Source organism: Prunus dulcis, chromosome 3 (assembly GCF_902201215.1).
Source record: "Prunus dulcis chromosome 3, ALMONDv2, whole genome shotgun sequence".
In the NCBI taxonomy this organism is placed as follows: Eukaryota; Viridiplantae; Streptophyta; class Magnoliopsida; order Rosales; family Rosaceae; genus Prunus; species Prunus dulcis.
In genome coordinates, this window is record NC_047652.1 from 6,049,167 (window position 1) to 6,072,876 (window position 23,710).

Consider the following 23,710-nt stretch of genomic DNA (forward strand, 5'->3'; position numbering starts at 1 on the left):
TTTAGCCTAAATCGTATTTTGCACTAAAACCGATTTTTCATATTTTGATTTGGTGGGAATTTGATTTTCTAGTATTTTTATTTGAATCCAAATGGGGAGCACTTCCTTATTTACATTGTAAATGGAGCTTTCAGTTTAAGACACTATATAGTTTACTAATTTGGAAATAGGAATACAATTTCACATAATTAGCATAAGGCCAAAGACCAAAAAGTAGTACCTAATTTTACAATAATGTAATTTAAAAACATCAAAATTACACAAAATGCCACTAATTTGGCAAGTGTGTGTTTGTTGTCGTCGTGGTGCTTGAATTGACTTACAAGCATTCTTTATCACCCTCAACATTATAAAACTAGCTGGGGAGAAATGAGAATGCCTACAACAATTCCCAACACTACCTTGTTATCATTTGCATTAAAAGATTCTTCCTTTTCCATTTCTTTTTCTTCCACTAGAAATCCATTTCTAGAGCAAACAAATGGCTTAAGCACTCATTTCCATGCTCACAAAACAGTTGGCCTCAATCATCAAACAAGAGGTCAGACTAGTTGTGGGTGTTAAGAAAGAAGTGGCAAAACTCACCAGCAATTTCAAAGATATTGAAGTTGTGCTCGAGAATGCAGAGGAGAGGTAGGTGAAGGAGGTGGGCGTGAGACAATGGCTAGAGAGGTTGAAGGATGTATCCTACGAGATGGACGACCTGTTGGACGTGTGGAGTACTGAAATCCTAAAACAACAAATTCAGCAACAAGAAAAAGCTGCTGGTAATGCTGGTAGTACTAGTATTACCAAGAAGGTATGTTTCTGCATTCCTGCCCCTTGGTTTTGTTTTCGCCGTCAAGTAGTTCTCCGTCATAATGACATTGTTGTGAAGATAAAAGAACTAAATGAAAGATTACCTCTGATTGCTAGTGAAAGACAAAAGTATGACTTTCAATCCACGAAAAGAGGAATTGAACAAATTGAACGACAAAAAAGTTCTTCTTTCGTTGATAAGACATTTGGTCGAGTCGACGAAAAGGACAAAGTAGTAGCAAAGTTGCTCAGTGGCAGTGGTCAAGGAGGGGCGACCTGCCTTGTCATCCCTATTATAGGGATGGGAGGGATTGGCAAGACAACTCTTACCAAACTCATTGGGTTATGTAGGTATTAAAAAATTTCTCAAAAATTGTCTCGGGCTAGGACTGGCCCTACCTGGCCAGGCTTAAATCTGTGCTGATGACCCCCATTTCCAAATTCCAGGTACATACTCTACTGCTTATACGATGAATGTTGTGCATAAATTATATCTATTCTATCTACAATTATTGAAGTTGAAGAAAGTTTTGATTTTCTTATGTCAGCAGCTGAAGGTATTTTCTAGCATGCAAAGAGAGAAGTCTCATTTGAATTCACACTTTGAAGATAATCTTGTTGGAAGAGCGTATGTTGCACAGTAGGGAAAATAATTATAATATCCGATATGTCTGTATAGCCAATAATTCAATCATGAACTCTGTTGAGATGTTATATTATATTACAATCTCTGTTAAGATATTGTTATATATCACTTTAATTTGAAATATCAGATAATATGTACATTATACCCAATAATTCAATTATCAACTCTATTGAGATGTTATATTATATTATAATCTTTGTGATGTTATATATCACTCTGATTTGAAATATCAGATAATATGTACAGTATAGCCAATAATTCAATTATCAACTCTTGATAGTCTAAACTACTCTAATCTATGACGAGAGGAATCTAACTCGGACACAAAAGGACTGACACATTGCTCATGGTCAACTGGCTACACTAATGCACTGGCTTTTATATCTGATTTTCATGTAATATGGGATTTTCTTATCTCAGCAACTGAAGATTTTCACGGCAGTTGAATTTTCTTTCAAGTAGACCAAATGGATGTTACAGGAAGTGCTTTCAAATGGATGTGGATGAAATCGTTGGAATTCTTGTAGCAGCTCCACAAAATTGGTGAAATACAGGGCTAAGAAAGTGAGTGAAACTTGTCACGAGGGTTTTCCTATCCAAGCTTCGCCCCTCTGCATGCATGGCTCTGCTTGATCAAAAAGAAAATGGCTACAATGACAGGAGTTGGGTCTGGTTATCTCCGGAAAACCTATGCTTCCATACTTAACAGCTGCAGCCACAATGGAACCAGCCACTACCTTCCCCAGATATTCCAAATCGTCCTGTTTACAACTAAAAAAACATTTAGATCATGTGAATGTTTAGAGAATCATTGCATGTTTTAAAAAAAAAATTAACAAAAGATATAACGGTGCCTTTTAAATCTTGTGGTTCCTGATTAGTTGGTAAGGAAGGAATTCTGAGCAGATTTTTTATAGTCTTCTCTTCCAATAAATCGGGTTCTATTGTTGCCCTCTTAGCAGCTCCATTCCCTCTGTTGTAGCAAAACGAGTCATATAGCCAATCGCAATCGATTGGGACAAGATTTAGTTGAGTTCATATACCAGGTGTATTATTCAGTCCCTTGATGCCATCATGCCAGGTTTGGTCAAAAGTAACAGCCAATTATCTTCTAAAAATAATAAAGTATTCATTTAACATTTTATTTTTTAGATATCAAAAGTAACGATTGGAAGTTCAGTCTTCATTCTAGATCATCTTTGATAATTCGATTGGAGTGATATAAGATATTATTTCTAATCGCTACATGTTTATGTGACACTTTTGACGGTTGGGGATCCTCTTAAATGCCAAACTGCAAGTCAGCCTTGTTGGGCCGGTTTAATTTTTTAGGTGAAAGGATCGGTTTATCCTTTAAAGCCTGAGCATCTGCTGAACCTCAGAACATCCGTCAAAAGCCGCATCTGTTCTTTTCTTCTGTACCAGATGAAGGTAGTCAAAGCATGGAAAGTAGACTCGAGAAATCCAATCGTCAAAAGCCGTAGGAGAAAAGGTTGAAATATAGCTAAAAACAAATCCAAGTAAACTTTAGCTTTTGGTTTGCGTTTTACGAGCCCTGTTCCTCTCTTTTCCATTTCTTCTTCTAATTTCATACAGCAAATCAGTGCGATTTTTCTGTTCAATTTTTTGTGTGATTTCAGGTTCTTTTAGTGTGCGGTCGTTTGAAATTTGTTGAAAGTTTTGGATTTCTTGTGGCCTTTGAATTGAAGCTTGCATTGATTAGGAGGTATGTATTTTTTGTCAAATCTGAGTTTATGTTCGAATTTTTTTTCTTTATTGTTCTACTCAGAGGTGGACAAAAAACTGCCACCACTTCAGTAATACACTTTGGGCTACCAAATTATAATGGAGATATAATTGTTAATTTCAAGTTTATGGCATGAACTACATTACTGATTTCGAGGTCTAAGTTTGTGGGTGAATTCAGTTTATGATTGCTTATGTTAGAGATAGTTCAGTGAATTTTCAGACAGTTGCATTTCAATTTTACATACACGACGTTGCAGTTTTGCAAACACTACATTGCATTTTTGATTTAATTACAATTGATTAAATTATTTTATTATTTCCTAGCATTGGAAGTAGAATCTAATGAACATTAATAATTATATATGATATTATGAAATATAGTTTGTTTTTCAATAATGAAGCATCAAAGATTACGTTTTTTAAATTGAAAATCCCACTTAAATATGAGAACTTTTGGTTTTTCTAGAAACTGCAGTGCAGTTTTCGAACTTCTTCTTCTATTGCAGTTTTCATGTTTTGACGTGAAGCTAAGTTTTTCTGCTGTTGAGGTATGTATTTTCTTGATCAAATTGTTATTTGAATTTTCTAGTTATTTTTTCGGTTTTTATAAGTTGATTTTTCAACTCTTTGATGTAGTTTTTGTTTTTGTTTTAGGTTTTTTTGATTATATTTGAGATTGAGGTGCTATTTGGTTAGGGATTTTTGTAGAATTTGTTGTATAGGTATGAGTACTTTGAATCTCTTGTTTGTTTATTATTTTGGTATTATTGAGGTGCCAAAATTTACCCATACTTTCATAAATGTCAGTTTTAATAAAAACTTTCAAAAATAGCAAAAAACTCACCTAAAAAATACTCAAACGTGGTCAGAAGTAAAAACTAGGGGTCGGCACGGTTCGGTTTGAACCAGTTTTTGCCTCAAATTAGAATCGATCCGATAGTATTCATGCGGTTTGGTTTGGTTCGATTTTAATTAAAAAAATTCAAAAACTGTTCGGTTCGGTTTGAACCGATTTCGGTCCGGTTTCAGTTCCGGTTCGATTTTGAACCGGATTATAAAAATTATTTTTTAAAATTGTTTTGTAATACAATTCTCAACTGAAATATTATTTTTTTACTTGAAAATTAACAAATTATTCAATTTCATATAAAAAAATAAATATTAAAGTGAGAAAAGAGAGATATTTTGACATTGAACTTGGATAAATATTAAGTTTTTTTAGTGAAATTAAAAATATAGCATTAAATATAAATATATATTGAAATTATATATTTTTTTAGTTTCACCGGTTCGGTTCGGCCCGGTTCGATTTTTGAAGACATGGAACCGGATCCAAAACCGGTCCAAACCGGTCCGGTTCGGTTTTTGACTTTTTGGTCAACTCGGTTTTTTTCCGGTTTGGTTCGGTGTGGTTCGGCTTGAATTTCCGGTTTGCCGGTTTGAGTGCCCACCCCTAGTAAAAACTCACAAAAACTTAAAAAGAAAAATCTGCAATCTCTGTTTTCAATTTGATTTTAAACATAAAAACAAAGGTTTGATGCCATGTTATATCATTGGAGGAGTTGAACCATGAATATGACTTGATTCCTAGCTAGTCCCTCCATTATTATTTATAAGTGGCATTGAGTTCTAGTGTACTACGAGTACTGCATCCACCCAACATTGAGTTGAAGCAAAGCTTTTGTTCTATAATCTCCTTCATCTCCATTATCTAATTACTTAATTATCTCTAATAAGCCATATATTTGTATTATATATTTAACAAGGTTGAAGTTTGTGGGAGCAAATATTTTCGTCTCCAATCACAGCACGCCACGTGGAAAAGAAGATTATTTCTTAAATTAATTAATTGAACCAGTTTATTTGGCTAATTAATTAATTGGGATAAATATCTTAATTAATGTGATATTATCTTTATTTAATAAGATAATATCATTAATTCGTATATTATCATAATAAAGAGAAGATAATATCATTAATTCAGATATTATCTTCATAAAAGGAGATAATATCATTTAATTCAGATATTATCTAAGTCCGACTCGATCCCTACGAATTTGGGTAGAGAATAAACTCAGCATATTCTCTACGAAACCCTAGCCCCAAAGCTCCTATAAATAGACGACCTCATTCATCATTCAAGGTACATCTAAACCTACTCCTAATATCCGAGAAAAATACCAGAAGCCCTTTCTCCCTCTCCACTCTCTATATTTTCTCCACACGGCTCCGACCACCACACACGGCTCCTGCCGCCCGGTTCACACCATATATACAACTCCGTACCCTTTGCTTAGCTATTGTTTTCCTACAAACACTCGAACTGACTTAGGCATCGGAGGGCATTTGGCCAACACCCCCCCAGGTGTGGTCTATTTACTCTAATCTTTTTTACATGAATCGAGGAAGATAGAGAAGGAAGATCGAAGGTTGAAGGATCTAGAAGCGAATATTCTTCCGCAAGATTATTTGCACAAACGAAGTTCATATTGGAATCTAATTAGCAACTTTGAACTCCATATATGACTGACAAAGAGTTGTGCGTGGCCTCCAATGGTGATAACATCAGCATGGCTGCCAATAACAGATTCTACCAAAGCTTCGAGCGCAATGACATAGACAACATAGGGAAGTTTTTATGTTTGAAATCAAATGATAACAGAGATTGCATGTTTCCATGTTTTGCTTTTTTAGGTTTTTGTGGGTTTTAGTTTTGAGGGCATTTGAGTATTTTTAGGTGAGTTTTTTGCTATTTTTGAAAGTTTTATAAAAACTGACATTTATAAAAGTAGGGGGTAAATTTTGGCTATTTTTGATAAAAACTCCATGCATTTGAATCCCACCCACATGATCCATAAGAATCAGTGACCAATGCTGGACATAGATCATGTGAGAACCAACTCCCAAGCTACTTCGAGATTGGAAACAATAGAAGTACATAAAGATAGTAATATTTTCATAAGAAATCCAAATGCTTCTTGGAAAAGCACTCAAGAGTGCTTCCTGAAGATGGACATAGCATGTGCTTTTCTAAAAAACGCTTCTATAATTCAAAAGCACTTCTAAACTTTTCTGCTAAACACTGTCAGATGAGTTTTGCATTATTTTAGGGCTATATTTGGGATATAGCCCATGACTGGAGATGGCCTATGTCTTCTAATGTCATTTACAAGATTACCAAGATTGTCCCAACAACCATTTTCACCCTTCATTACTGACACCACTTCCAAAAATTACTAATTTGAGCGTCGGAGAGTTATTGGCAAGCAACACACTGGTGCCCCTTTAGGGCTTGTTTGAGACGACTTCTTTAGGAACTATTTCTGCTCATAAGCGCTTACAACAAAAGCGCTTTTATTATCAAAATCTTGAATTTTTATTAATAAAAAAAATTCATATGCTTCTTGAAAAAGTAGTTAGGAGTGCTTCTTGAAAAAAGCAGTTAGGAGTGCTTCTTGAAAAAAGCAGTTAGGAGTGCTTATTGAAAAAGCAGTTAGGAGTGCTTCTTGAAGAAAAAGCGCTTCTATGACCCATAAGTGCTTCTACACTTTCCTGATAAACATTGTTAGAAGTGCTTTTAGCCATTCGAAAAGCACCCGAACAACTGTGGCCGTTGGAGGGAAAAATGTTGGGGAGGGAGCTGTAATTTCCTATTTATTAAATTTTCATCCCTATAAGAAAATGGATTGTTTCTTTTTTCTTTTCTTTTTTGGGTTTAAAAAAAATTATTTGTCTAAAAACAAAAGGGAAACTGATTGACCAAAAAACAAAAGGGTAACTGACCAAATTTGGGGTCTAAAATGTAAAAACAGGTAAGGTAAAAGTCCCACGCAAAATAATTAAATGGTGAGAATCCAAGCTTCCCACTGACCAATCCCATTATATAAATCTTCCCATCTCAGTCGTAGCTTTCCCTTCCGTTTCCCAATAATTGCCATTTGCCAGAGAAGAAGAAGAAGAAGCAAAGTTCAAAGAATCCAAAGGGCCATCTCTTCTTCTGGGCGTTGCTTCAGGAAGTCGATGCCTTTGGAATTTGATTTCAGGATTGAGAGCGAGAGGGCGAGAGTAATATAACAGAAAGAAACATTTTCTCACGGGTCAGTTTCTATGCCATCAAAGATTTACTTCTCTCTCTCTCTCTCTCTCTCTCTCTCTCTCTCTCTCTCTCTCTCTCTCTCTCTCTCTCTCTCTCTTGTTCTTTATAGTTTTGTTGAGTTTCGTTGTTCAATTGTGATCGATTTTTCTTGTTTTTTGTTTGGATTCTTAGGAAGGGCTCTCTGGTTTTCTTTCCTGTAATCAATTTTCAATCGGATTTTGCTGAATTGATTTTACATTCCCGGGAAATCCTTGCAGTAGATCTGATATTGCTTTCTGGGTATTTCGTGTATTGCATGCATGGGGTAAGTTTTCTGATTCCTTTTCTGGGTTGTGAAATTTCATTAGATTGTGTGGATGAATGAAATTTCTGGTTTTGACTTTATGTGAGTTTTCTTCATTCGTTATCTTTGTTGTCAATAATTGATTTGATTGTTGGGTGGAGAAGAGGAAATGGGTTGTATGGTTGGGTTGAGAAATTATGAATAGGAAATAGGATTTGTGGGTTTATACCTGGATTTTAGTTTCTAGGAATTTTACCCACTTAGCTTAGCCTAGTAATATGATTGTATATGGTTAAGTAAACAGGATAAATTGGGAATTGTATACTGTTGGACTTGATAGAGAAAACTATCAAATTGTCAATTCAATTAGATTAAATTCTGTGTAAGGTACCGTTAAGCAGAGGCTCACATTCCTCAGATGCCAAGCAACAAAGGTTCAACATTTCTTTCTGATTATTATTAATAAGGCTGTTTCGTAATGGTCTTCGTTAAACTGGATTTTGGGATTTGGATTTAAAGCATATCCTCATTAAGAAGTTTAGCTGAGTACTCATAACTTGTGCTGACACCAGGAGCTAGAATTCTGTCAGTGCAGTGCCATTGTGTGGTTTTCTGCTTATGTTGAGCCCCTCTGTAATTATTTTCAAGGAATTTTCTGTTCAGGGTTCACTTGTCACACTACTTTTGTATTGACAATAGCGATTCTCATCTTTTCGAAGGAAAAAATTGTAGTTGTGACTGGTGAAATTTTCTAAGGGCAGTGGTTTTACCAAACTATCGCTTGGACTTTGACTAGGATTTGATGTTTAGTTTGTATTAGTCGGTATTGTTAAATTATATGAGTATACATGATTTCTAACAGAATCAGATGTGATTTGTAACAGAGCAGTGGCTGTCTAGCATGCCATGGTAAGACCACACTGAAAAATTCAGTGAATGAGCCACCAGAAGGATTATTAAACGAAAGTCGGACAATAAATAAACCAAGCATATCAGAGGACTTCTGGACCACCAGCACGTGGGATATGGACAACAGTGCAGTTCAGTCGCAAGGAAGCATGTCATCAATCAGCACAAACCAGACGCTTGATCCACATGGTGGCTCTGGCAGCAATACCACCCCTTCTGAGTTTGTAAATCATGGCAAGTTCTTTGTTCCTTTTTGAGGTGTCAGACTTTGTTGGATTTGCATGTGCATATGTCTGAGATGGTTAAATTGGAAACTGGGTTTATCGACTGGCTATCAGGTGGGTCATATTCGGACTCCTCATGGACATTCCTAAAGACTGAGCTGCATTGGCAGTATAGTTACCTTTAGTGGAGTCAATCAAAATTTGTGTTACTAACAGCCCGTTTCCCAATTTGTTGCGCACTTTTGCCTACTAGATCTCCTTGCAGACACGATCTTGTAAGGTGTAATTTACAGTTAATATATTTGCCATGATTCCAAGACTCGTAGATCACTTTGTGTTCTAGTCATTTTGTTATATTCATATCTCTCTCTTCCATTGCTCTTCTTGCCTTGACAAATGTGTGTGTGTGTGGAGCCTTGTTAAAGTTATCTTACTTGGGATCTCTGCTGCAGGTCTTCTTCTCTGGAACCAGACTAGGCAGCGTTGGGTAGGGAATAAAAAGTCTGAGAGCCCGGCAAAGCAAATTCGAGAACCCAAATTAAGGTAAGTTGCTTCTTTTGTCCTTCATCTACTCAAGATTAGTGGACCTCTTATGTTTAGATCTGCCAGAAAGAACTATTTAGCTTTTAAGGCGTAACCAAATACATGGTATCCACTATTTTTGTTGTAATTGATAGACAATTGAATACAACTACCTGTCTTTCACTTCCGACAAAAAGAAATTTTTTTCCTCACAATATATTTATTCTTTATATTAGAAAACAATAAATGTTAGAATTTCTATGTTCTGTGTTTCTTCATTCCGAGTTTCATTGCACATAGTAAGTCGGAAATTGTGTTTGACTGCATACTTCATTCTCTGTAAAGTAGGCAATGAGTATTCATGAGTACCTTTCTGTACTTTGTCAGCACTCATTGTCTCAGCATGGTTAAATCGTTCTGCCTTTGCAGTTGGAATGCGTCGTATGAAAGTTTACTTGGGAGTAACAAGCCTTTCCCTCAGCCTATTCCTCTCCCTGTGAGTCTCTCTTCCTCTGCAGGCCTGTTGTAATCCTCAGAAACAGACTATCTAATTATTTGCTGCTTTTGATATTAACAGGAAATGGTAGATTTTCTTGTTGACGTTTGGGAGCAAGAGGGGTTGTACGATTGAGCAGCCGAGGTACTAGAGATTTTTAAGTTGGCTAGTTACGGAAGTTGATCCAAGTATTTGTGACATTTTTACTGCCTCCTAGCAACTAGGAAGCGATAGCATGGCGTGTACATTGACTATAACATCATTTTTTGCTTGCTTCTCCTTGGATTTTAACTCCCAGGGCCTTTTAGATGTGCCCTTTTACTGCATTCATACTGATTTATAGGATTGGCTTCTGCCACCATTCAGGTGGGCGGTTTTGCAAAATTCTCAACTTCCATTTGCAAAATTTCATCAGAGTGATAATTTGACATGCCGCAATTTGTGCTTTGTCTTTTGAGTTTGTGCGGTGAACATAAGCTTTACGGTAAAAAGAGGTTCTTTTATCGAAAATGAAATATATTTAGAAACAGATGAATATAAGGATTTACCACACGCTTGCTGGCGTAAAATATTATGAGCCTTTGTGTTAATGAACCAAAAGAAAATCTTCTTTTTGTGTATGTATGCATATGTGGTTTCACATGGTTGTCTCCATTGCATGAGATTTTTGTGAAAAGCAGCAGCCACATCCACCCTTCTACATTTCTTAGTTTTCTACATTTGGTAACTTTTTCCTAATTTTCTAATGGATGACTGGAAAGCTACACAATTTGGTGGAAAATAAAAAAATGCCACATAATTGCTAACGAGGTCTTTTCCAATGACCTGCGGATCAGTGTTTTTAAGTTTGAATTATTATGACATTTTTATAGTGTGTGAGAAAATCTCTTTTAATTTAAATTATTGTTTGTATTAAAAATAAATAAAAATGCCACATAATCTGTAAACATGACATAAGTCAAAAGAAACCAAGTAAACAACGTGAAAAGACGTGGCATGAGATGCATTTACCTCAAAAAAATCTACAAATTCCATTCCTCGTGGGTCATAGTTGATCTGATCCATCGGCATGTTTGAGAAGGATCAAGAACATCACCAACCTTCAATTGCTGACGTGTCCTCTCATACCTAGGACACTACCAGAACTTCTCAGACCCTTCTACAATTCTCCAAAACTAAAAGCACCCAACACACAACCCTGTCTAAATTCACTGCCACCGCCCTCCTTTTCTCCACCAACATCATCTAACCAAACCAGCCGTACAACAAAAACCCCCAATCACTTTCTTCAGACTCAAAAACCAAGTTTGTGAAATGGCTTTGGCGCGTTTGGCTTTGAGAAACTTGCACCAGAGGGTGCTTTCTCCAGCTTCTTTTTCTGCTGCTTCTGTGCTGGGGCATGGTGTTAATGAGAGCACTGTTGATGAGAGCAGAGGCAGAGTTGGCAATGAGATTGTGAAGAGATTTAGTACAGAAGCTAATGAGAAGGTGTCTGGTGAGAAATCAGAGAACAAAGATGTTGCTGTTTCTCAAGGTAAAAGGTCTAGGTTGTTTCCTAGAAGGCAACGTAGGAGGGGACTTTGGAGGGACAGCGACAGAAACTTCGTTCCTGCCCTTTATGGTACTTTTTCACTCCCTTATAGATCTTTGATCATTTTAGACTCTTGTTTAATCATGTTTAAATGTAATGATTTAATTAATTAGGTTTAAGTGTACAATTTAACTCTAGTATATTATGTTGTCAGACTATAAATCTGAATCATCGATTATTTTCACTCTTATTTAATTTGTATAAATCTGAATCATCGGCTATTTTCACTCCTATTTAATTTGTATAAAAGGGTGTGATTCAGATTGATAGTTTGACACAACTTTCAGTTGAAGATAACGCTTGTTTTTCATATTTATAACCCAAATGTGACTAACTAAAACTATTGAAAAAGCAATGTCTAAGTGAGAATTAATTTGCTAACACATTCTTTTCTTAGATTTCTTTCCCTCGGGCCTTGGAAATGCACTGGTGCAAGCAACAGAGAACATAAACAGGCTGCTTGACAACCTCAACATATCACCCTGGTCACTCTCCGGGCGTGTCAAAGAGAAAAGTGACAGCTACAAACTGCAGTACGATGTGCCAGGGCTTGCGAAGGAGGATGTGAAGATAATTGTTCATGATGGGTTTTTGGAAATCAAAGGAGAGTACAAAGAAGAGGAGGAAGAAGGATTGGAGGGTTGGAGATATGGCTACTATGACACCATCCTCCAGCTGCCTGACGATGCCAAAGTCGATGATATAAAGGCAGAGCTGAAGGATGGGGTTCTGACCATCACCATTCCTAGAACTGAGAAGCCAAAGAAGGATGTGAAGGAGGTGAATGTACAATGATGAGAATCTGATCGATCTTTTGAGGCTCTATATATTAATGTGTGTGTTTATGTATGTATTTGTTCATCTTGAGATGGATGTTGGATCTTTTCATGTGAACGAAATCTAATGTTTAAATATGAGAGATGAATAAAATTGTGTGTGTTGCATTTCTTTTCGATTTGCTTTTTCATTATTCTTCCTCGTAGTTATATTTGATAACAAATACAAATTTGTGGTCTTCGGCCTCTAGGCATTTTATTTTTGGGCTATTTGTTAGAAGCCTTAAAATGAAGACAATTTTTGCTAATGTAAAATGGTCGTAATTTGTAGATCAGTAATCTCAAGTTTGAAATTCAATGGCACTGTGATAAAAATCTATCTCCCTTTCTAACTTTGACAACAACAGAAAAAGACACAATTTCTTCTATATTTTGGACAAATGTTAGTAATCTAGTTTATATAGTCTTCCTCTACTAAACATGTCATGCTTTGTCCACAAGGAGGAGAGCTCTCTTGACTCACTTCGTAACTTTTCAGTTATTTTAAGGTCAAATAATACTAATGGATCCATGTAGTTTATCCCCATTTTTGTCCTTGTAGTTTAATATTGGTCCGAAATCCGTCAAATGATGAGATTTTCGTCATTGAGAAGAAAATCCCTTTTGATTCGTTTGTTCATAGTTAAAATTATAAGGTGTGAGGTACTTGTAGCTTAAATATTTTAAAATAAAATAGAATTTCGATTTTTCTCAAGCTATTGTTACATTGTATGTATTTAATATACAACATACAAATGATCTAAAGTGACAGGGAAAAATATAATAAGAGTTATTTATTCAAATGGTCATCAAATTTATATTCGAATTGTATTTTGGTCCTATAATTAAATTATTCTTTTAAATGGTTTAACAACTCTTTATTAATCAGCACATTAGTCATACCGTTATATTTTTTGTTAAATTTAGTCATGTGAGCAGCACTTGCTATATTTGTTAGAGTAAAAAAGACTTTTGACAACTTAAAAATATAAAAATATATGATTAAAATTTATTACAAAATTTATTTCATTTTTAAATTTATTAAAAACTATAAAAAAAACAATAAAAAAAAACACCGACCCAACCCCACCCCCATCTCATCCTCCCCACTCCAATCCCAACCCCCATCTCATCCTCCCAACCCCAATCCCAATCCCCATCCCAATCCCATTAGTCCAACAATGTTCCATCGTGGGGTCTGCAACTCTTGGCAAACAGATTAGGGAAAAAGCCAGAGACCCATGCCGCAAAACCCACTACTTGTTTATGCTATCTCTGTTTCATACCTTCAAAGTGAGGAGGTGAGCTCTCTCTTTCTCTGAGAACATACCAAGAACCTTGCAGCCCAATAGAAGTTTGAAGAGAGAAATAGAGGGAGATAGAGGGAGAGAGGAGGAGGGGACAGGTAGGGAGGGGAAGAGAATTGAGGTGGATTGTGGTGAGGAGAAGATGGGCGCTGGGGACTAGGAGGTTGGAGAGGGAGCTAGGTTTTTTTTTCTTTTGATTTTTAGTATTTAATTATTTACTATTTTATTTAACTGAACTATTTTACTCCCATATTTGACGGTAATTTTGATCGAATGTAACGGACCAATGCGCCGATTAATAAAGTGTTAGTTGGACCATTTAAACGAATAATTTAGTTGAGAAATCAAAATGTAATTTGGGTATAAATTTGAGGACTATTTAAAAAAATAACACAACATAATAATAATAGCCCTAAATAAAATAAAAAGAGATATTTAGTGATATACCCATTCTTAACATTAATATTATAAATAAATCTTATACCAATGAATTTCTTTAAATAAACCCAAAAAATAACAGCTGATTTTATTGAATTTAATATTAATTATTAAATTACTTTGATGCTTTATTGAGTGTTTTGGGTATTTTTATGAGATTTTGGGGTTGGACTTGTTTTAAGAAATTGATGGCAGTTTTGTAATTTATAAGAAGTTAAAAGCTTCTTTGTTATTTTGTAAATAGGTTTTGAGTGTGTTTCTAAAATCCATTTCATATAAGGTATTTTTCTAATTTGAGCTCCTATATTGGGTATAATAGTGAATCTCCTAAACAAAAACTACCAATACAATCAAAAGCAAAATTTGAAAGCTTTGACAGAGGCCGCACTGTTACAAGTGGGAGGCCGAAATTGATGAGCAGCTGTTGCAAAAGAGCTTTTTGCTTCATCAAGAACACACAATCCTCTGGTGCCCAAGAGTGTCAACTCTGTACGCGAACCACCCTTGGAAGAGTAAATGAAATAGAATTTCTTTAATTGGAAATGTAAAAGTCTCCCGGTCCAATTTAAAATCTTTGACAAATGCCACTTTTTCTTGTTCAAATTAAAACGCAAAAAAGAAAAAGAAAGAAAGAAAAAGATGAAAGAAAGTAACCCGAATGACGTTATGCTTGTGATTTGAACAGTATGAAGTACAACTACATGTGAAAAGGCATAGCATCTGTCTTGTCTTCCTTACTTTTTACTTTTTAGAGTAAAATATATATCAGTCTCGATTTCTTGGACTACAAGAGTTCAAAAGACTATAATCATCCACCGTTAGATGTAACATCCAGTAGTTCAAAAAAATTTCTTAAAAGGAGTGCAAGATGAGTGAACCGTTGAATTTATATCCAACAGTGAGTGACCACAAATTTCTTAAACCCCCGTAGTCCAAGAAATCGAAATTAATATATATATATATAAATATATATATATATTTATTGTTACAGAAGCATAGATCATTTTATTTACATTTACTTTTTCTTTCTATCTTCTAGATAATTTGATTTTATAATCTTGAATTTTATGTTCAATGTAGTATTACAAACATCCGAAGTCAAGGATACCACAAAAATAGAAAGACAATTACATCATAGTAAAGCCCTAAACTTTGCTAAATACTTTGATCCCAACTGACATAATTGTGTTCTATTTGTTCATCTTTCATAATTTTGAGCTTATGTACTCCTAAACACATAGGATGTTATTATAATCTATACTGTTGTGTGTCACGAGAAAGATTTGGTTATTCCGGTTATATGAATTGGATGTTTCTGAATCTCTCTAATGCGATGTGTGAGATGTCACGTGATGTTAAAATAAAGAAAAATTCATTGTACATAACAAGTGCATGTGAGTTTTCTCTATGCATCGCATAGTAGTGGACGAGTCTAGTATCTTATTGACAGAGAAAGGATTATATAGTAGTAGTTACTCTCACCCGATATTGTCAATGTTTGAGTCTTCTCCTTCATGAATCATAAATGTGGGTACAAGAGTGAAAAGCTTATAGCAAAAAGGAGAAAGTGGTAGATTTGTTTGAGTAGCTAGAATCGCGCCGATCATTTGGGGCCAACTCTGAGACAAGGAGACCTATTATGTTCCCCGAATTGGTGCTTTGTACAATTCATGTAAGACTGCCATTTATGGAAAATTGACCAAGAATAACAATTCACTTTCTTTACCATTTTCATTGGTGTTTTGAATTTAACGAGGAACAATGTCCTTTTGCATATATGTAGTAGCTGCAACGCTGCAAACCCTGCAAGGGGAAAAATCTTTAATTATATATATTTTGCTTATCGAAAACTAGCAAAATTAACTACCAATTCATCATTATATTAGTGTTCAAGTCCTAACTTCCGTGTAGTATGTGTGAGTTTAGTATGTTATTGTTTCTCTCGATAGGAAATGCCCTAAAAAAAATTTGTTTTTTTGGAACATTCTTTTAACTTGAGGCTATAAGAGCAGGGATTTTCTAAATTGAATAGAGGGGTTTTTTTTTGTCACACTCACATGGTTGCTTCTTCTTCTCTTTCTTTTTTCTTATTTTTATAGGTTTTGGGGATAAGAGAAGATGGCAAAGTTTTTGAAACAAGTTCTTTGGAAAAGTGAGAAGGTTGAAATAGAAGAAAGAAAAGGTTAAATATTGCAGGTTTCCCAAGAGGCAGTTAATTTTCCTTCTTGTTGTGTAAGTAAAGTCTAAAAGCTGTAAAAAGGCAACGAAAAACCTCAGGTCCTCCAGCTTTCTTAAATCTTAAGAACTGTTTGGTGTTTACATTTTTTGGTGAAAAATCTTAGAACTGTTTGGTGTTTGCTTTTACCAAGTGTGCATCTGGAGGGTTTACAAGGTCAGTTATAGCTTGCACGTTGTCTATTGCAGTGATCAGTTATTACTTGGATTCTCCTATACACTGCTCTAAAACAGTCCGTTAAAGCACTTTCTCTGTCGGTGATTAGATTTGTTTAATATATTATCAACTTGCTTCTTTAAGAAACCAACGCAAAATCATCTGAATTTTCCTAATGCACATAATTTACGTATGTATTTGAGTTTACAAGGTTTTGGATTGCAGAGTTTTCCTTAGTATTGAAAAAAAAGTTTATAATCTTAGTTTAAAGGTCGCTTAATAGCGATGTTAAGGACTAGCTCATGAATTTTAATCTCAGTCATCCATTACATACGTTATCCTCATTCTCGTTTTCAACTTCATTTTCTAATATTAACTAGGTGAGTCATCGGTTTTATGTTTGACAAAGATGTCATCAATATGAAGATTCTTTGCCTGCTCGTATAGAAGCGAAACATCAAACCAATGAGAGATGAACATCAAGACGTCGTGGTACAATTTTATATGCATAAATGGTTAACAAAAAAAATGTGTAAAATTCTTGAAAAGTCCTCATGTTGCATCTCTTTTTTTTTTTTCTTCATAAAAAAATGTGTAAATTACACACATAACCGGGTAAATCAAGATATATAATAAATATATATACCTGTATATACGATTTTGTATATGATGTGTATATACTTTTTGTTGTTGACATATATGATGTGTGTATATAAAACTGTTAGAATATAATTAGTAAATGTTTTATACTATAGGATCACTATATTATTGCACAACTCTTAAAATATAAACAGTAGCAAAATTACGAAATCTGTATAAATGTGCAAATATAAATTAAGTACAGAATACTGACTTTTATTGAAGATAGAGGCTTGCGTATTCGCAATGTCCTAAAGACAGAATTTCGCCTCTTCTCAGTGCTTGAAGTTCAACAGGCGTCTATCTCCCAGGATTCAACTATCTATAATTCAAGGGTCCAGCACCGGATCCTTGAATTCTGGCGAACGTTGGTGTGCTTCTCTCCAATACAGTTGGTAACTTTAAAATAATATGAGATAGTTTTAGGAAAAAGAGATACGTCTTATGGCCTAGGACTTGTGGTTTTATAATAGAATTACACCCCTTCAAAATAGCAGTTGGTATCAGTTATACCTGTTCAAATTCAAACAAAAAGATAAGTCTTTCTGGTTTGAATTTAACTTCTAGCCAAAAGAAATCCGAAAATTAAAAAATAATTATTTTAATTTCGGGCTAGGTATATTTCTTTTATTTTCCAGAGACCCCTTGATTATTTAAATATTAATATTAATCAAGCAAGCCAACCATGATAGTCTTCACTACCAAGTCCATCAGCCCACCAATCTTTATTTAATTGATGTTAATATTTCATGCTTATGAAGCAAATAGAACCTTTTGTTTTCTCCAATGTGGGACATTTGCTTTCAAACTTCCAACAAAAACTTCATAAGATATTATTGTTGAGTGTTGTTATCCAAAATACGCATCTTCTACTTTGTTTTCTCTTCTCCCTTTGTACCCACAAATGGTAAAAAATTGGGCAATCCAATCAGCTTTTTCAATCACCAAACAGAAAGAGACAACCATTGACTGTAGGAAGTGTTTGGACTATTTCTATTATTCCATACCATAATTGAATGCGGGTAGCTAGCATTTTTGCTCCATCGAATATTTTGTAATAATTCTGGAAATAGGTCCTTGCAGGAAAAAAAAAAAAAAAACCAATGCAGAATCAGACATGAGAGTAATGGTGGGCTCGTTTCGGACTACTTTTCTAATAAGTATTTATGCCTATAAGAAATCTAAATGCTTCTTTGAAAAACACTTAAGAGGGTTTCTTTCATAAACGAATAATCAGTGCTTCTCTAAAAAACGCTTCGATAACTCAGAATGACCAGAAAGTTTTTATTTATTTATTTATTTATTTTTTATGGATAAATATTTCTGCATCAAAATTTAAAATTCAGATATGCAAAAAAAGAGAAAAAAAACAAAAGAAAGCTAATTAAGGGCAATTTGGTGGATGAGTGTTTCACTTACCAGACTATCGATTAACCAAGTTGCCTATCCCAAGATCGTCAAATAGTCGCTTCAGTCTTTCACTAAAAACCTTGTGTCAGTGGTAACAGTACCCAAAATGACAAAAAAAAATTACATTTTCCACAAAATCAAAGTCTTTTTATTGGTGCATGCAAGACATGGGCTACAGAGAAATGTAGTGTGGAAAAGAAACAGCATTTGTTTCCACCATGTCTAAAATAATATAAATAGCTTCCATTAATTGAGCCTCTTCCTCTGTCAACCACCAATCCTCTCTTCTCCTGTGCTTCTTGCACAGCATCATCCCCCTTTCTTCACTGTAACAAACATCAGAAGCATCATCATCCTTCAAAGACTGATCATCTGATGGCTCCTGCAAGCAGAAGCTACCATGTGCATGGCCTCAAAGTTGCAATAATCACTGTGGCTTCCATCTTTTTGCTCACAATTCTGCTTCCCAACTCAGGTAAAAAAAAACTAAACTAAACCACCCCACTTTAATAAAAGACTGTTTAGAGCCTGCTGTTCTCATTGAAAGCTGAAAAATACAAATTGGGTTTTTCAATTGTTTGTGTTTAGAGCTTTCTGTTCTCATTATAAGTTGAAAAATACAAATTGGGTTCTTCAAATTGGTTGTGTTTTATTCATTGACTCTCCTCAAAACCAACCTCTCTAATTAAAATTCTTGTTCTGTTTTCTGTTTTTTATTATTTAGATGGTACCAAGATTTAGATTATTTGAGTTATGGCTTTTGATTAAGTAGCTAGCATTCTTCATTTTTCATGTTGTGTTTTGGTTCTGCTTTGAACATTGCCAGTGGATTCTCTGCATTCAAGCAACAACAGTGAGAGTGATGATGATGAATTCAGGCAAAGCAAAATGGTTTTGGGTTCAAGGCCTCCTGGATGTCAAAACAAGTGCTTGAATTGCAGGCCTTGCATTGCTACTCTGGTCATCCCAGTTCACAAAACAAAGCGCTTCAGCTTGTCATCTCATGGAGAAGAAGATGACAGTTATTATTTGCTTTCATGGAAATGCAGATGTGGAAATAAGCTATTTCAACCTTGAGATGTCTTATTCTTCACCTGTCCCTTTATAGAAACTAGCATATATATACTTATTATTAGGTGAACCTTCTGTTCTACCTAAGCCGTCGAGGTCTGATCTCTCTAGCTCATGCATGGTGTGCTCTGAAAAGATAAGACTTCAAAAAAGAAAAGTTTAGAAATCAATCATTTAGATGTGCATTGTGCACCTGTTATGTGTTTGTAGATACTGATTAATTATATATTAATTTCTATCTATCAGTATCAACTGCTGCTTTGTTTTACAGGCTTCCTCCTCCTTTCTTTTTTCTTTTCTTTTCTGTTTTCATGAATTCTTGTGCAACTGATATGTTTGCATGCAGTAACAAAACAGTACATCACTGTGTTGATGTCATGTATGTCATATCCATATTAACAGTCTTTTTTACCAAAATAAAGGGTTCAGATGTATGCACTTAACTATTTGTACCAAAACAGTGAGAGGTCATGCTTTAAGCAGCTGATGAAAATTCATAAAAGCAACCCGTGTACAGTGTACAGTGTACAGTGTACAGTGGAAAAGACAACACTTCAAAAGTAAGCATTTTGTCCACATTCATACACTTTGAAATGGCATAGTACTTGAAACTGGGAACATCATCAAAGTATTAATTACTCAAGTTTGGCCCATGTATATGTAAATTATCAAATGTTTTAAGTTTTCTAAGCAAGATCATGGTACACTTAGTATTGGTACAGTTTGTATATTTGATTTAGACCAAGTATTAAACATTGAAATAGTCGTGAAAATATTGAAATGGTTAATCGGTTTTTCATTTTGCTAACTTTTGCATGAATAATTTATGAACGGCCTAAAAATTATATGTTCTTGTTAAATAGTGGCTTTTTGTGTGTGAAAATTTATCATTTGATAATATGACACTAATGTTAACAAGATGCCTATTTTTTCTAAATCACAAAACGATATTCTAAACTACCGTAATGTACGAGGAGGGAGATGCCTAACCAAAAGGAAAAAAAAAAAGAATTTGTTATAATTGTTTTCTCCTTTGGGCCCTAAGTTTGAAACTTGGAATGAAATTGAGCCCAATAGTGAGGAAGCCCCAAGCCCCAATTAGGCCTCTGCCACCAATATAAACTCCAAGTTGGCTCAAATTCACACCAAACAAAATTCCCATACTCCAAAAAATGGCAGTGGCAGCAACTCTCCTTCCCTCAACACCATACAAGCCATTACCACTCCCCCTCCCAAACTCTCTCTTCCTCCTCTCCTTCTCAATCCCCTGCACCCGCCATCACTTCACCCCTCCTGCCTCCGCCAATCGCGCCTCCCCCTTCCCGCTTCATCCCCGCCGTCCATATGTCGCTCTTCCTTCTAGTCCCGGCCGTTGCTTTGCCGCCAATTCCGGGCCGCCTCTGCCTCCCCCAGAATCTGACTCCACTAGCCTCACAGGTATTGGTCATACTCATATTGTTCTTATAATTCGTAGAATTAAGACCCGATAGTTTCGTTTCCATGGAATTGAGCTGCTATATTTGAAATTTGGAATTGTAATTGGGGTCTTAGGGTTAATTTTGAGAGTAAGATGTTCAATTTTGTTATTGTTAATATATATATTAGAGAATGAATGAAATTTGTTGTATTGATATTTGCTTTTTATGTGTTGTGCTGTGGTTGTTGAGCTGGGTTCTGTGCTTGTATATTGCAATTGGCAAAAGTTCAATTTTTTCAAGTGTCTTACTTACACTTTTATGGTACCTGACGTGTTATTTGATGTTTAGAGTAGTAAAAGTGTACCGTTCCTTAAACTGAAACTAACATTCCCACACTTATCAACCATCATTTCCATCTTTTCTATAAATCGATAACATTTTACCAACATGTTAGATTGTACAGATGAGATATAAGTCTTGGGGCTTGTATTCTTGTTTGGCTAACCTATTTATACTGATGAAAATTAGATTCTGAATTCATAGAGCCGGTTTGATCCGGAGTAAGGAGTCCCAGGGATAGATAGCATAAGGTTTAGTGCATCAATCTTAGCTTCCTAAGGTTGGTTATAGTGAGTGACTAAAGTACGTTGTAATATTAATATAAGTTATAGGGCTATATTCATTTGAGATTAGTTGTGGTGATGAAACTGATTGTAAGCCATTGTAATAATGGGGCTATTGCTGTAATCCTAATTAATGACAGATTCATTCAGCTACTCTTTGGTCAAATACTTTATATGGTATCAAGGCTGGAGATCTTGATTTCATCCTCCTGATCTAATGTGCTACATATTAGGCTCTAATGGCAGAAACCCACATGTTGATCGGTAGAGGGTGCTTGAATATAGAACAATTGCGGGCTCACATCTTTTGGGAATAATGGTAAACCAACAAACATTATCATTCAACGCAAATTGAACCAGACATAGCCATGAACAATCAATGTAGCTAAAGCTTTTAAGCATGTACTCCATCTGTTATCTCCATGTCTCAAAGTTCGTGGAATCTAATCTTGATGGAATGAGGTTGCAGATATTTGATAGCAATAGTTGAAGTTTGAGTGGAAGACATGTTTGTTTGGGAACAAAGACTGAGAATCTTCAAGAAAATTGATGCAAAGAGTGACTCAAAGTTGCTGTTCGGCTGCAGCTTTGATACCATTCTGTTTGAGAAAAGAATAGCTGAATGAATCTCGCATCTGTTGTGTTTGGTTTGTCTGGATTTTCGATCTTTAAAGGGTCTGGGTTTTGGGTTCGCAGTTTGAGTTTGGGTTTCTGTATCTGAGGCTTGACTTAAGGATCTGTGGTTTGGGTCCAGGGCCAATTTTTAAAAAATACTTTTTTGATTGAGCTGCATGGTAGTTTAGGTTATAAGTTATTGCGATCAGTTATAATTTTTTTTAAAAACATAATGATAGAAATGGAATTGTACGTGTACTGATTATTGAAAGAATGGAGGTTTCATTTGTATATAAGGCCACTGATGGCAGAACAAGATAAGGTCACAAAAGAGAGCCAACAAGTGAGTTATGCTTTGAATGAAAATAAATGCAACTAGGTAGAGAATTTGGGTGATGTATATACGTTGCGATAAGTAAATCAATTAGTTGTAGATTATGAAATACTTGGTTGATGGACACTCACTCCCACACCTCCACTCTCGCCTTCCCTTTCTTCTCCTAACAAATGTATATCTGATTTGTAATGTTGTTTGCATACTTTTACATGTTCACTTTCGCAAAGCTTATATATGTTCACATCTGGTCGTAGAACTACTTGTCTATCACATATGTTATAGTTATTCAAGCTTGTCAGAATCTTGTGACACTGTTTTTTCCTTGCTTAGGTGCAGTTTGTCTAAAATGCTGACCCAAAGTCTCTCACTGGCCTCCTTTGCCTTTTTGTTGAAACAGGTCTTGTAGCATCTTTCTCCAAGTTTCAGGACAAAGTGCAGATCTTTTTTGCTGTTCTTTTTTGGATGTCTCTTTTCTTCTGGGCTTCTGTATGGGATGAAAGGAGTCGACCAAACAAGGGCTCACGATTTAGAAAATGACCTAGTAAGCATTTATTGTATATAATGATAGACTGGATGGGTAGTAGTAGCCTATACATTAAAAGAGGAGCAACTTCTTGTGATAAATACTAGTGGGCTAGATGACATACACAAAATTTAGTTTCAAATGCTGTAATTATCAAAGGATGAATAAGCAGTGGCTCTTGATTTTCTTGTCCTTAATGGGCTTGTATGTGAGTTTTAACTAACACACCAAAAGTACATTATTTTAGGCAGGCCAACCCCTAATGCACATGAAAGCAATTTCTGGAAATTTTAGTAGATCCATTTTGAGTTTCTATCAAACACAATCGTATACCAAGAACTTTAGGGATGGGATGTGTGGTTTAGATTATATACCAAGTCAAATGTAGCAAGCCCTTTTAGGTTTCTTGAATTAACTTCGACAATAGAGTTACACTGGAAAGTTACGGTCGAAGTTGGTAGAGAGAACTGCAATAGGAAAGCAGAAACTGCATCGGGGAGTTTAATCATGCCTCCGATGTATATTATAGTCCTGCAACCTGATTACTGCAGTAGTTCAAATTTGAGAAGCTCATTATTTTTGTGAAATAAGGTTCTAGAACTCTAAATAGGCACGGGGGTTGGAAATGCATTGATGTGCTTGTGCTTCTTGTCTGTCAATCATGTCCTATTTGTGCATAGTACATACATAATTTGTCATGAGGTTAGGCCGAAAATGGAAATGCAATGTGCAGAATATGACATGTACCAATCACGTAGTCCCTAGAGAACGTTTGGGTGGCACCTCATGGTCCTCCCCCAAACGGCGC

The 23,710-nt window shown here is 35.4% G+C and overlaps 4 protein-coding genes across 8 annotated transcripts; all 4 read left to right on the forward strand.

Annotated features, from left to right (window-relative positions):
- The first annotated feature begins 7,008 nt into the window (after positions 1-7,008).
- Positions 7,009-10,161, forward strand: LOC117621472. Of its 4 annotated transcripts, none has more exons than XM_034351972.1 (6): positions 7,009-7,290; positions 7,461-7,593; positions 8,457-8,715; positions 9,158-9,248; positions 9,657-9,723; positions 9,805-10,114. In XM_034351972.1, the coding sequence occupies exons 2-6, from the start codon at positions 7,585-7,587 to the stop codon at positions 9,856-9,858; spliced, it is 480 nt and encodes a 159-aa protein (XP_034207863.1). In that variant the 5' UTR covers positions 7,009-7,290; positions 7,461-7,584; the 3' UTR covers positions 9,859-10,114. The 4 variants fall into 4 exon arrangements, with proteins under 4 accessions (XP_034207863.1, XP_034207862.1, XP_034207861.1 ...); XM_034351971.1 differs by having other exon boundaries at positions 7,058-7,290; positions 8,462-8,715; positions 9,615-9,723; positions 9,805-10,161; XM_034351970.1 differs by having other exon boundaries at positions 7,059-7,290; positions 9,615-9,723; positions 9,805-10,161.
- Positions 10,162-10,650: 489 nt separating this feature from the next.
- LOC117621471 (26.5 kDa heat shock protein, mitochondrial) lies at positions 10,651-12,266 on the forward strand. Its single transcript, XM_034351969.1, has 2 exons — positions 10,651-11,344; positions 11,712-12,266. The coding sequence occupies exons 1-2, from the start codon at positions 11,038-11,040 to the stop codon at positions 12,107-12,109; spliced, it is 705 nt and encodes a 234-aa protein (XP_034207860.1). The 5' UTR covers positions 10,651-11,037; the 3' UTR covers positions 12,110-12,266.
- A 6,209-nt stretch (positions 12,267-18,475) lies between these two features.
- LOC117622830 (EPIDERMAL PATTERNING FACTOR-like protein 8) lies at positions 18,476-19,654 on the forward strand. The gene is made up of 2 exons (XM_034353609.1): positions 18,476-18,790; positions 19,142-19,654. The coding sequence occupies exons 1-2, from the start codon at positions 18,691-18,693 to the stop codon at positions 19,390-19,392; spliced, it is 351 nt and encodes a 116-aa protein (XP_034209500.1). The 5' UTR covers positions 18,476-18,690; the 3' UTR covers positions 19,393-19,654.
- Positions 19,655-20,543: 889 nt separating this feature from the next.
- Positions 20,544-23,099, forward strand: LOC117622413. Of its 2 annotated transcripts, none has more exons than XM_034353075.1 (2): positions 20,544-20,823; positions 22,777-23,099. In XM_034353075.1, the coding sequence occupies exons 1-2, from the start codon at positions 20,559-20,561 to the stop codon at positions 22,914-22,916; spliced, it is 405 nt and encodes a 134-aa protein (XP_034208966.1). In that variant the 5' UTR covers positions 20,544-20,558; the 3' UTR covers positions 22,917-23,099. The 2 variants fall into 2 exon arrangements, with proteins under 2 accessions (XP_034208966.1, XP_034208967.1); XM_034353076.1 differs by having other exon boundaries at positions 20,548-20,823; positions 22,710-22,805.
- The last annotated feature ends 611 nt before the right edge of the window (positions 23,100-23,710 follow it).

Bases quoted from the DNA above. Each gene is read 5' to 3' on its own strand.
- LOC117621471 (XM_034351969.1), top strand. From the start codon at position 11,038: ATGGCTTTGGCGCGTTTGGCTTTGAGAAACTTGCACCAGAGGGTGCTT. The intron at 11,345-11,711 runs GTACTTTTTCAC...TTCTTTTCTTAG, and splicing joins CTTCGTTCCTGCCCTTTATG to ATTTCTTTCCCTCGGGCCTT.
- LOC117622413 (XM_034353075.1), top strand. From the start codon at position 20,559: ATGGCAGTGGCAGCAACTCTCCTTCCCTCAACACCATACAAGCCATTA. The intron at 20,824-22,776 runs GTATTGGTCATA...TTGTTGAAACAG, and splicing joins TGACTCCACTAGCCTCACAG to GTCTTGTAGCATCTTTCTCC.
- LOC117621472 (XM_034351970.1), top strand. The intron at 9,249-9,614 runs GTAAGTTGCTTC...GTACTTTGTCAG, and splicing joins ATTCGAGAACCCAAATTAAG to CACTCATTGTCTCAGCATGG. The intron at 9,724-9,804 runs GTGAGTCTCTCT...TGATATTAACAG, and splicing joins CTCAGCCTATTCCTCTCCCT to GAAATGGTAGATTTTCTTGT.
- LOC117622830 (XM_034353609.1), top strand. From the start codon at position 18,691: ATGGCTCCTGCAAGCAGAAGCTACCATGTGCATGGCCTCAAAGTTGCA. The intron at 18,791-19,141 runs GTAAAAAAAAAC...GAACATTGCCAG, and splicing joins AATTCTGCTTCCCAACTCAG to TGGATTCTCTGCATTCAAGC.